The sequence below is a fragment of the Amphiura filiformis genome, chromosome 20, assembly GCF_039555335.1.
Source record: "Amphiura filiformis chromosome 20, Afil_fr2py, whole genome shotgun sequence".
Classification (NCBI taxonomy): domain Eukaryota; kingdom Metazoa; phylum Echinodermata; class Ophiuroidea; order Amphilepidida; family Amphiuridae; genus Amphiura; species Amphiura filiformis.
Genome location: NC_092647.1, coordinates 26,706,138 through 26,719,535, shown reverse-complemented (window position 1 = coordinate 26,719,535; position 13,398 = coordinate 26,706,138). Strand labels below are relative to the sequence as shown.

The window sequence follows — 13,398 nt, the reverse complement described above, 5'->3', positions numbered from 1 at the left end:
TGAATGAAAAATTCCTATTATTAAACGTATGTTATGTTGTATTGACATTTATTAGCAATTATTTCTTTGCAGGCTCAGTGCAACATTAGCATGTCACATGTCGCTGGAATACTTCCCTATGGACTCACAGACTTGCAGCATAGAAATGTCGAGTTGTAAGTAAAGATTATGTCATTATAAATCTAAGTGTAACATTAGCAACATTAGCATGTCACATGTCGCTACAAAGCCTGCCCATTGTGTCACAGAGGTGCAGCATAGAAATGAAGAGTTGCAAGTAAACTGGTGTTATGTTATCCTAAGAAGTTGAACATTTAATTCCTGTAAACCGTCTGTTATAATGAAAGACAGAGATAAAAGGCGCGCCGTGATTGGTTGCCGACATGTGCAGTACGGCATTTTCTGTCTAGTTGTCAGAATTTCAGACACGAACTATAGTCTTTTAATTTATCTCTGTCTTTCATTATATTATCCGTCTGTGAAGGTCGCCATTCATCCAGTATGATTAAATATTGAACTGGAATCATAAAACTATTGAACTGGACTCAACTGGACTTACATTGTTGAGTGGCTTCCGGTATCGCACCTTGAATATCTCCATATCCTAATGTTGGTCTGGCAGCAATTGATCGTTGACCAGTGACCCGTGGACGTTTTAGTATTGTTATTAATATTAGTGTTATTATTATTATTATTATTATTATTATTTTTATTGTCATTATTATTATTATTATTAATATTCACCGTAGAAGTAGTGATCTAACAGGATAAATTACGGCAACGAGTATATACCTGGATCCTAGATACATCATGCTGATCACTCGCAACAAGCTATTCACCCAGTAGTACCTTTTGTTTCGGACAAAGATGTGCCGCTAAATAAAGAAAAACAGGAGAAAACTTTTTTCGGGTTTGGTTTTGAACCAGGGACCCCTTGGTTGCTAGACATGCGCACGACAACACCTTAGTTAAATCACACTTTAGCCATCAATGTACAGGTACTTACCCCCCCCCCCCATTTCAAGCGCATCATTTCAGAATTAAATGAATAGAATTGAACTTGGTGTGCCTGCCAGATATATGTCCAATTCTATCTGTGTTCGATTCCTATCAATTAAATGTTTGCAGTATATTTAGTTATCATGGTTATAGGTCTATTCAATAAAGTCAAATATGTGACCATTTCTGTTTATTAAAGTCATTATGTACGATCTTATAATATGAATTTGGTTAATTTTTTTCAAACCTGATTTGTTGGCATATTTGTAATGTTTACACATGTCACAACTTGCACCAAAATGGAATCAGCTAAATTTGTTGTGTTTGTAGGTAAACAGAGCAAAGTTCGACAACAAGTCATAATTCAAGAAATTATGACTTTATGTCCGCCCATAGAACTGCGTGTTAAACGGCCAAAATAACAAGCAGTGTTTCTTTCACGTTACCTCGTTATTTCAGCTCAAAATGGACAGAAACCATTCCCGATCATTATTATTTCAGCATTTTGAGTATACATGTATAATGACAAATTAAAAATTTGAAGGAAATCGTACAATAAGCCTTTAAAGTGAAGGAGGGGGTGAACAGAGTGAAAGCGGAGAGGAATTCAAGAGTGGCGGGGTGATCCGTGAAAAAGAAATAGAAAGAAAAGGGGGGGCAAGGGGAGCGAGAAGGATAGCATGGAAAAGGTAAAGTATCTGCCTGAGGAAGAATATATGAATAAAAGGGAAAAGAAAGGAATGATTAAATAAATGTAATAATAATTAGTATAGAAAATAAACCAATAACATAGGCTAGTCAAATCAAGGAGAATAAGCGGTTACCTCACCACTAATTACAACAGAACACATTTAATCACCATTCATTCCAAAAACTCATATTTAATAAGTCCCCGGAAATCCATGTAGTGGAACAGTGCTTAATTTGCATAAATGCACAATGACCTCTAATGGGGTGATTTTACAAAGTTGGTTAAATCTTTTGAAAATCATACCAATGTGTAGCTCTCATCATAAGGATTCAGAATATGTCACCAATATAGTCCTCTACTGAATGACAATTCTACACCCTCTGTGGTCGGAATTCGTCCAACCGGAACAATTGATCATCAATCAATATTCTGATGATGCTTTTCGTCCATGAAAAGCGAAACCTTAAAACAAGTGAGTAAAATTGGGTTTTGTTTAGGCCTATATGAAAGTGTATGTTGAATGACTCCCGTGAATATCGATTGGTAACATTTTTCAATATGTCAGCGCGCAAATTGGCACAATGAAGAATAGACACAGCAGTCCATTGCTCACAACATTAAGATGAGTGTCTTTGAGAAGAGCGGTATCTTATGAAAACTGTGGTTGCAGATATACACAGATGAATGATGAGTGGAGCCTGCTTATAGTGCAAGGCAATGCGCAATTAGTATGGACTGGTCGCTATGGTAATAAATCTTGATAAGTTATATTCACATGGTGTCAGTCAGTTATTACCGGTAATAAGCGACGTATAGCCGGTAATAGTGACTTACTACCGGTTATAAGTGACTTAAGTCCGACCGTGTGAACACGACTTTATATCACTACCTCTAATGTGAAGTTTGTGGAGTTATTTTTCTAAGGAGTAAGGAAAGAGGAACCCAGCAAACACAAAAACGTTTTAAAAACGTTTTAAATAAGTTATATTTTGGCTTTTGGTTTACGTAAAAACGTTTTAATAACATTAAAATGTCGGGTTATATAAAGGTCATGATAACGTTTTAAAACGTTTTGTATGAAAACACACTACAAAAATATTTTTATATGTTTTCAAAAAATGTTATTGTAAATTATTTTTGCAAACATTTTGCCAAATATTGTGTCAATACTTAAATAACATTATGTTAAAATATTTGAACCCAGGAAACACAGAAATGTTCTTAAAATGTTTTTATTCAAAACCTTTTAATAACATTTAAATGTCGGGTTATATAAAGGTCATGAAAACGTTTTAAAAACGTTATTGAAAATATTGTTGGCAAACATTTTTCGCAAAATATTTTTTCAACCCCAAAATAACATTCTGTTTAAAATGTTTTGTATCAAGTTTACGGTCTTTTCTCTCGATGATGACAGTTGGGTTGCCATCTGCCAGTTTTAAAATAGGAATACACAAAAATGTACAGATATTAGGTTTTTCAATACTTAAAATCGGTAGATGCAAAATAATTATGTTTATCAAGCACACACGCCGTGGTAATTTGTTAGCAACACGGGTACTTCCACGGCAAAGTGTTGACTGTTGGGATCTTTCAAACAAAAAATGACCAAATGACACCAAATATTCGTTACTAATGTTTTTTATACTTTTAATTTTTAACAGATGCATACAATACTGCCGAGATGACACTATATCTAGTGGAAGAAAAAGTTATCATTGATAAAAAAATGGAAATACCTCGCTTCGAATTTCTTAACTTTCAAGTTATAAATGACAATATGTCATTTGCTACAGGTATGTATAAAACAAATTCTTCGTTATATACCTCTCAAGTTCAATTTATTTTAATGTAATATAAAATAATTCCCTAATTTTTAGTAAAAATTGCGCGTCAATAATTACAAAGTTTTTCGATTCCAAAATTTGTCATTTTTGATTTTTTTTATTTGAAAAATCATGTTTTTCTAATAACTGTGCATTTCTGCAACACCAAGTTTTTCAATATTTTTTTTCAATTAAAGAAACAAAGTATTACAATATTCTTTCAAGTTGAAAAACCAAGCTTTTCAAATCGGTTTAAAAAAACCTTTTTTCGAATTACTGGACATTGCTGGTCGATAATAAATTACTTAAAAAATTAAACTGAAAACAACTTTTTCGGTGACAAACCTATTGTATATTGAGCCTTCTTTTTCCGCCCGCACGTAAGACAGGTGTTTCCGTCGCCTACCATGTTTATAATGTCTGTTTCAATAAGAAGTTTTCAAAGTTTTATGCAATTATTATATTAATTAATCATTTCCAGCTTATAGTGACCACTTTGTGTACAAAAGACCTTAATCTCATGCATCTGGATAATCAACACACATTACATTTTTTTAATTAACTATTCCTACTAATTAAAAACTTTAAAACCCTTTGCTTAATAATTTTCTTAGTAAATTCCTTCTTGTTCACTGTAGCCATTTATTTCTTCTCCTATTCGAATTGATTGCTGATACGACCAGACTATATCACGGGTAAAATTAGCATGGTAAACTGTTAAGAAGCAACGTTTTTAAAGCAATGTTTCAATTATGTTTTGACGGAGATACGTCTAAAAAATGACAATCCTTGATTTACGATCTGAATACAATGGAACGCGAATTATTGTTTCAAGTAATGGCTGTCACTAAGGGTATACGATGTATTGTTGGTCGAAGCAACAGAAAAAAAGTAGTTCACAGCATCTTGCGAATGGTAGTGAGCTTTAGGAAAATTGCATTGCTCAATTCATAGCGAGCGTGTAGAAGAATTCAAATATCACATATATACTTTTGTAGGTTCTGTGGTTCATGAGTTATGTTGTAAAGAGGGCTGAAACAACAACCCTTTTGTAAACGTACATAACTCATTAACAACAATAAATTAAGCATGTTTTCAAAGCATATGATTTGTAGAACGAATTTTTGCAAAACACCAAACTGTTATTTTTCAATAATATATTGATTCAGATAATGAAAATCGATTTTTTTTGTCTGCTTCGACCAACAATACCTCGTATACTTAAACCTGTAGAAGTGATAAACTAACAGTAATTGTCTTGCCAATTAGATACATTTGTTGCCTTGTTCATCAAACGTGAATAATAAGGATTGTCAGTTTGACGTGAGAGCATGACAAACATTTTTTCACGTCTGAATAGCTATATAGCATTCTGCAAAAACGATAATCATGCAAAAGCATTTTTGTATATAATTTAACGCTAATGTTATTCTATTTCAGTATAATCTAAAACAGTAAATACAAAAGGACAAATATAGTATATGGACTTAAACATTTTGTATAAGGTCGGTTTTATTAACAACATAATTTTGTTTTCAAGGCTTTGTGCTATATAATAATCACTCTAAGGTATAGTAGTTTATATAGTGGTCAGTTTGAGCAAAATCCAACAGCTGTTCCACCAAATGACCAACAACAATCACGATACCCTTTTGCTTAATCATTTCTTTGTGTAGTCTCTCTTCTTAATTATAGCGTTTTGTTTCTTATTAATCACGCTCTCCTTCTCGACTTGGTTGCTGACACAAACAGGCACAGTCAGGGGTAATGCAATAGGCATGATAAATTATTGTTTAAAAAACAAGAATTATTGTTTTGAATTCAATTAAATTTTGTTTTACGGAGATACGTTTAATATATGATAATCCTTATTTCACGATCTGGACGAAATATAAATATTAAAATTGTAAAAATTTACAGGAAAACTGATATAGAAACACCACTTCTCTTGCCAATTAAAATAGTTCTCTTATTAAAAGTGAACAATCAGGATTGTCGGTTTGCCGTGCGCGCATGACAAACAATGAAAATATTAAAATTCTCCGCTTGTGTTGAAATATCATGTGTGCTATGAAAGCTTGTTGATTCCGTGTGTTGATCAAAATTATAACAAAATGCTTGCAGAAAATGTGCCCAAAGAACACATGGGGTATATTAGGTCATGAAACTAGTAACAAAACCCTTATCGTGCGCAGTCGAATTGGCGAAGGAAGAAAAATAAAGAAAAAAAACAAGAGAAAACTTTTTTGCGGGTGTGGTTTTGAACTAGGGACACCTTGGTTGCTAGACATGCGCGCGACAACATCTTAGCAGGGGGACTACCTTGGCCGTGAATAACTGACTGTTTGCTTAATGACGTGAGACACCCGCGCTTGCAGTTGCTTTGTGAATTGAGGTATTTTGTTGTTTGGTTCGGGAGGGGTTAAGCTTAGAGCAAATATGGTCTTACGTTTGAGCATGTCATCGTGCATTATGTCCTTGAAAACATTTAACTTTGTGTTGATCCTTTCTCCCAAAGTGTATGAATGGGAGCTGAATTATAGACTCGTTGGAAGGTTACAAAGAGCAGTAACAATATCAGTACGGAGGAGGCCTAATTGTGAAAAAGAGGTGTGCAATCCGTGATACACATGGCAAAAGTTCATGTGTTTAATGCGATGAAACATTCTTGCTGTCTTCCTTGTCAGCTCTTGATCAACAATTAAATTTACTCTTCGATCTTCGATATCTTTACCTGTCAAAAGCCTAATGTTTGAAATTTCTAAAAGCAAAAAAGAACTGAATTACATGCACTAATTTAATCTTTAACATTGTTATCGATGATTACGTTTTTGCGGTTTTAAGGTGGTACTACACCCCTGGCCAATTTTGTACCTATTTTTGCATTTTTCTCAAAAATGATAGCGCATTGGTGACAAGTAAGATATGTATATAGGGGCAAGGACTACAACTACTGTACTGGAAATTTCATTTCAGCACATACAACAGTTGTGGAGTTACAGTCAAAAATGAGGGAAACCAATATTTGATCAATAAATCAATCACTACTTGTCTTGAGTAACTGAAATTCCAGTGTAGTAACTGGATTCCTTGCCCCTATAATATATATATAACTTTTGTTACCAGTGTGTTATTAGTTTTTGAGAAAAATGCAAAAATAGTCACACATTTATCAAGGGGTGTTGTACAACCTTAATATGTTTAACAATACACCCTGCAGAGCTATCGATAAAACGACACACTCTTTATTCATGCTATTTACCAAGATATTAAAAAACAGAAACAAAACAATTGCATTTATGCTTTTAAACAATTGCTGTATTTGTAAGGCTCTATCAGTGATCCTAATGAAACCGTTAAAAAGACAACTTTAAAGGACTGACTATGTCAAAATAAAAACATGTCAAAATTTTTATTAGGTTCTGATAGTTATGAAACGTCATTCAACTAATAATTCAAGTTTAAAACTGGTGAACACAAGAAATTATTCTTACCTCGGAATTTTCAGAGAGTTGTCCGTCTTTCATCAACGAGTGCGATACTGCGATGTGTATCATCAGGTCGTGAATTTTGATTTTAGATTTAGTCACAGTCTCGCATACTTCTAGAAGTGGCTAGCTATATTTCATTTATTGCTTGTAGCTATGAGTATTCTTATGGACATACATTTTACCCCATATAGATTGCATCTAGTCTTATCATTTGTATTGTATGCTAGCGCATCACACTCTTTACAAACAATCCCCACATCTGTCTTTTTGGTGATTTTGGGGATTCTTTTAAAGTTCTGATTTATGGAAACACTGATAGTGCCTCAAGCCTCAAGTATTATTATAGTTAATCATAAATAGAAATGTTCGTTTATCACTTTGATCAAATCACCTAGATAGATACGTAGTTGCAACGCGTCCGTTTCTTGTCTTTCATCTTGATCTTTATCATTTGCATTCTTTCCCTTGTATTTTCTTCACATTGTTGACATTGGCAACGACAACCAGATCCAACCAGTGGTAATAACTACAATGTGTATGCATGTGAAATACCCTATAACCTATGTAGAGGACAAACATGCACGTCCATTTTTCTAACAGTAGTTGTTCATAAAATTTATAATCACATGTAAGTGCACCTGTGGTACATGTACTTTGTACATGCACATACACTGCGCGTTCCGTATCGATTAAAAATTTACAGTACATGTAAAGCCATCCGATCTCTTGTCTCGGTCCCAGCCGATTTGTGCTTCATCGTCACTATACATACCGTCTGGCGACAACCTCATAGTACGTCTTTTCTAATTGGCCAATCATTGTCATCATAAAATGTTAAGACTGAGAATTGGCTGTCAATCAGAGCTGGGCTTCAGCGCCTGTAAAGGTTGACGGAGGAACACAAAGCGACTGGGACCGAGACTATATCCAACATCGTTAGTAATATAAAGTACATGCAAATAGTCACATGTTGTTTACAACATCCATGTTATATTGGAATTATATACGAGAGTATCCTGTGATTTATACCCATACCGTGAGCATAGGATGGTGTATTAACGATGACAGAATGACCAGAACAGGTTAACTACCATGTGATAATATATGTAAAGATTTTGATACCCTAATTATTAGCACGAAACCGATATTCTTACATTTTTGTAACTAAATGCACATTTCACGTGCGCAAAACAAATCTAACAAAATATTAAAACGTGCCATATAGTGCCACCAAAAGTCACGTGTGTCGTATTGGGAAAGGGGTGTGTATAAACGCTGGAAAGTGCTTAATGCTTTGCGTGCTAGCCATGCGCTTCAATGGAAAAAGTTCAAGTTTTGAAACATTTTCTCAAAATATCAAGAGCTATCTTGAGAACTACTGGATCAATACTAGGCATGTTTGTACTCATTTTAATGCATTTTTCATGCTGATTCCAAATATGGTCATGAAAATTTACATTTCTGAAATTTTTGAAGTTTTAAAATTTTTTGAAACTTGTCGTCTGCAGTCGACACCCGCGTGAAGAGAGTTAATACGGAATAAAGCTAAATCTGATCACTGCAGCACAATTCATCTGCCATTAAAAGTTGTTCCAACGATTTTGCAAACTCCTGGGATGTTACATTCACCACATAATCATCGTCATTATTATCCGTATTATTTATTAGGTAATGATTTAGGTAATGTTCATGTGACATATTTTTGTACACATATTTTCTTACACAGGTTCTTTCAGTAAATGCGAAATCAGACTGGAATTTGAGCGCCAGATGCAAGCTTATTTGCTAACGGTATATATTCCCAGCTGTCTTCTGGTTACAATTGCATGGTTGTCTTTCTGGATCGACGCAAGGGCGGCACCAGCGAGAATAACTCTTGGGATTACGACAGTCCTTACGGTGACCACAATGACGTCCGGAATATTGGAAACACTGCCGGTTGTTACATATGCAAAGGTATACTACTATCCTCTTTGTTATAATTATTTATTGGTCGCCACGTTATCAGCAACTATGGAGCTATGATATATTTTACAAATATTGACTGCTATGAGGGGCATGGTTAAATTATAGACCCGCGGTGATCTCAAAACCATGCGCCGAGGGTCATGATTTTGAGATCACTACGGCCATAATAACTTTAACTATGTCCCGAATATAAAGCATTCAATATTTGTTTTATATACCGAACGAATTAATGTTGCAATTGCGCATTCGTAAACGCACACCTGTCAATAGTTCGTTTCTATGACCGGGTATAGTTCATTTTTAAGGCATAGCTAATGAGCGCACGTTTAACCAATCAGATGACATGAATCTATATGAGGTACATAATATTTTTCCAACCACATCTTCCTGCTCTCTTAGGAAATTTGTAACGTAACAACGGATATTACGCTTCCTTGTTCAAATGTTTAAAATGCGTGAACACACACCTGGGCTAGATTCCCGTGCAGAATTACTTTTCATGCTTCGTTATTACGACGGTACGACCGTAAACAATTAAAACCGTATCAATTCACGGGAAGTGTTTTGTTGTATAAAGCTATTTTCATTATCTAGATCAATATATTATTGACAAATAACACCTTGCTGTTTTGCAAAAGTTCCTGCTACAAATATTATACTTTGCAAACTTGCTTAATTTATTGAGTTTTACAAAAATGTTGTTGTTTCAGCCCTCTTTACAGCATAACTCAAGAACCACATGACCTACAAAAGTAAATTTGTGTTATTTGATTCTTCTACACGCTCGCTATGAAATGAGCCATGCAGTTTTTGCCAAATCTCACTACCATTCGCAAGATGCTGTGAACTACCAAATCACAACAGTTTGAAATAGTAAATAACCTTAAACTCTACTTTATTTTTCATTTTTCTAAGGCTATTGACCTTTGGCTTGCTGCTTGTCTGCTGTTTGTATTCCTTTGTTTGCTGGAATATGCTTGGGCTAATTACCTTGTAGTACTTGAGGTAAGTGTGCTCTCTCAGGTAAATTTGCAGTAAACGCAATAAGGTAATTTACATTGGGAATAGACTAATCGTCTGTGGGTGTGTTTAGCTTCCATAGCTTATATATAGATGCTAAGAAGCGCTAAGCTTGATTGGTTCCTGGGTGTTGTCTATGAAGCCCTTGACGACAGTGGCACCATATCGTCGTCGCAGAACACGCTTTATATAGGATATAAAAAAACGTTATTCTCTGAATGTCTTGCTCTGCAATTTGCTTAATGCTGATACTACAATTTTATATGAATGGCAAATTAATTCAAAAGAACAAGAACAACACCAAGTATCTTTTTATAGTTAAAAAATCCAAACAAGTTTATTGTTACGTATCCAAATGACAGTTTCGTGCTGTGTCACATATTGAATGCCCAGCTTTGCCGCTTCACGGCTTCCTGTTGAACGCTGACGTAGATGGAGTTTGGGGCAAATGGTCATATAATTAGTATATGCGAATGATTCAACCTGAATCTTCCACAGTACAGAGGTAGGTTGAGTTTCAAACAAAGTTGTTATGGGCTAATTTCATTTGAAATTCATATTCCCCCTGCGGAAGATATTTCCAAAAATATTCCACCGACCCAGAGTGGATTCTAAATGATCCGAAATATTTCATTATCTTTCATTTGTTCATGAGGTTTAAACAATTTCTTCTCGCGTTGTTTTGTTGTATTTTTATCATTTCAGCAAAGGCGAATTAAAAAACGAAAATCAATGAGATTAACGAAAAAGAAGGAGGCAGCTAACAACGAGGATATGAACTTGGACGCATGCTCTGAAACAATCGAAATGGAGTATTGTACCGAAAGACACTTAACGGCATTGAGATTGGACAAAATGTCAAGAATTTTATTTCCGATTGCATTTGCTGTGTTCAATATAATATACTGGCCGTACTACCTTCGCAAAGGAGACTTAATAGTGTTGAACAAGTTTGTTTAGAACAAGTAACATTTGTGACCCGTTACAGCAAAAGGTACCCTAAGTCGGGTCCTACATATGTCTTATTTTCTAGTGCCAAGCACATTCTAAATCAATAATTAACCCTATATTGTTGAAGAGGATAATAAGCTTGTACCTATATGCAGTCTATAGAAATGTTTGTCATACAGCTCCAGTCTTTTTACTATGGCTAATCCCTGTTTGAATTGGTAAAAGCATTGTATTGTATTTGTGTATGTATTAGCCACCCACTAACAATGAGAGCACATTCTTTGACCTCGTTGACTTGGGGATGATTTGAAATGACCGCCACTTCAGATTGTCATGATTGTTTGTAATTTTTATGGGGGAAAGGAGACATATGTAGCAGCCGACATAAGGTACTTTTCGTTGTAACGGGTCACATTTAAACAAAAATATATTTCTAGGTGTAAGTGCAAGTAAACATATTGCCACAGGTGTCATTGTAGATGTTTACAATATGGAATTGTCAAAGGTCTACAAGGCAGCTATTGCATATAGGGGTAATTGACCTTTGACACGTCACCTACTTAATTTATTGCATCTTTCATATTTCAAATGATTTACTTACTTTCTGGAGAGAAATAGATATAATGTTTTACAGGTTTTTAAAAATAAATAAATCACTACACTGTAATCAACCATGTAACGTTTGGGTACCATCCTGTCTAACCCTAAAATTTAACATAATGTTACTGCATATTTTGGAATCAACTGTTTTTTTGTTTTTAAAGCAATAATCACACTGTTATCAGGCGGTATAGGACACGGGGCACGTGACGTTCAAGGCTGGCGAGAATATAATGTTATCAACCCCATTCAAAATAGACAGTTAGCAGTTATAAATTGAAAAACAACATACGTACTGTCGGGTACTTTGTCGAACCCCAGCGAAGATAAGTTTGCTTTGACACCACATAACAAATTTAGAATTGTTTGTGAAGATTTCATGATTATGTGTTAATCCAATGGCGACGCCAAAAATGGCGATATCGCAGCCGCCACCGCCTGATTACGCCCTATCATCCAGATTGCGCGCCCCCTTGTGTAGCTCGCTCCGTCACGATTGGGCTTTTCCAAAAAATTGGTGAACATCCCCTATAGATGAGTAAATTTTCAATCAAAGAAATGTCTGGATTTCCAAGTCTGCTTTCTGAAAACGACTGGAATTCCAGTTGCCAATGTTACTGGAAAAAGCTTGGAAATCTAATCAAATGAAGGAAAAATCACGGAAATGTTAAAAGTTAGCTCTCAACATTACGTTTGGGAATTGGAAAGAACCTTCTGATAAATCATGCATGACTCAATTACAAATCTCTACATCCCTTTCTTCTTGTCTATTGATATTTTGAATAGTGTTTATCTTTCCCTAATAGATAGCGCCCTGATCGATTCTTCCTGCATATCAATATGCTTCATTTACATTACATTACAGAGATCGGACACTAATCCCTACCATAACAAACCATGTATAGACTCTACATGCAAATACAGGTGATATAACAGGTCTATATTACAGGATTAGATTAGTAAACTATGATCTATTTGCAAGTATTATATTGATTGAGCAGGAAAGATTTGATACTATTTTTTTTGTATAGTAGTCTAGTTGCCGGCGTGTGTTATTTCTTTCTGCAACCATAATGGGCCACAATGCGATAACACATAGTACATACATGTAATTAATAGGCCTATGAGGCTAGATATAACACGAGTTTATTACCATTATTATTTCCTCTTACTTAATAAAATAAAAAGAAATCGATAGAATTAAAATTCTATAACGGTTTACCTGGGGTTCGAACCCACAACCTTTGTATCCATAGTCTAATGCCTACACGACTGTGCTATGATTCGTTGTGTCAGAAAGGTGTTTGTTTATGATACTTATTGATTACGGAATAAACTGCATACACACAATATACTATTACTAGTATAATAAATACGAATATAATCCTAACCCTAACCCTAATCCCTAACCCTAACCCTAACCCTTACCCTAACCCTAACCCTAACCCCTAACCCTAACCCTAACCCTAACCCTAACCCTAACCCTAACCCTAACCCTAACCCTAACCCTAACCCTAACCCTAACCCTAACCCTAACCCTAACCCTAACCCCTAACCCTAACCCCTAACCCTAACCCCTAACCCCTAACCCTAACCATAAGACCCTAACCCTGACAATAATGAACCTTGCCTCGGACTATGCGGTTAGTGATATATTGCGGCCCATTATGGTTGCAGAAAGAAATTATTTATGTCCTCTTTTGCACAATTACTGTATTTTGGATGTCAATGGGAAATACACACTTAACGATTTGCGCCGGTTAGAAACTTGAAAAAAAATCTTTAAAATTTCATCAATGTATATAAATGTGGTTCCAACTGTATTGTGCTTGATAATTTAAGACTCGGTTGA

The 13,398-nt window shown here is 35.1% G+C and overlaps 1 protein-coding gene across 3 annotated transcripts in view; it reads left to right on the top strand.

Annotated features, from left to right (window-relative positions):
* LOC140143013 (glycine receptor subunit alpha-2-like) overlaps positions 1-10,969 on the top strand; it is a 67,297-nt gene extending 56,328 nt beyond the window's left edge. For 2 of the 3 annotated variants that reach the window (XM_072165046.1, XM_072165044.1), the window contains exons 5-10: positions 73-155; positions 3,355-3,486; positions 5,269-5,280; positions 8,734-8,963; positions 9,891-9,980; positions 10,701-10,969. In XM_072165046.1, coding sequence (XP_072021147.1) covers positions 73-155; positions 3,355-3,486; positions 5,269-5,280; positions 8,734-8,963; positions 9,891-9,980; positions 10,701-10,955 — 802 coding nt within the window. In that variant the 3' untranslated portion in view covers positions 10,956-10,969. The remainder of the gene's footprint in view (positions 1-72; positions 156-3,354; positions 3,487-5,268; positions 5,281-8,733; positions 8,964-9,890; positions 9,981-10,700) is intronic. The other variant, XM_072165045.1, reaches the window with a different exon arrangement.
* Positions 10,970-13,398: the final 2,429 nt, after the last annotated feature.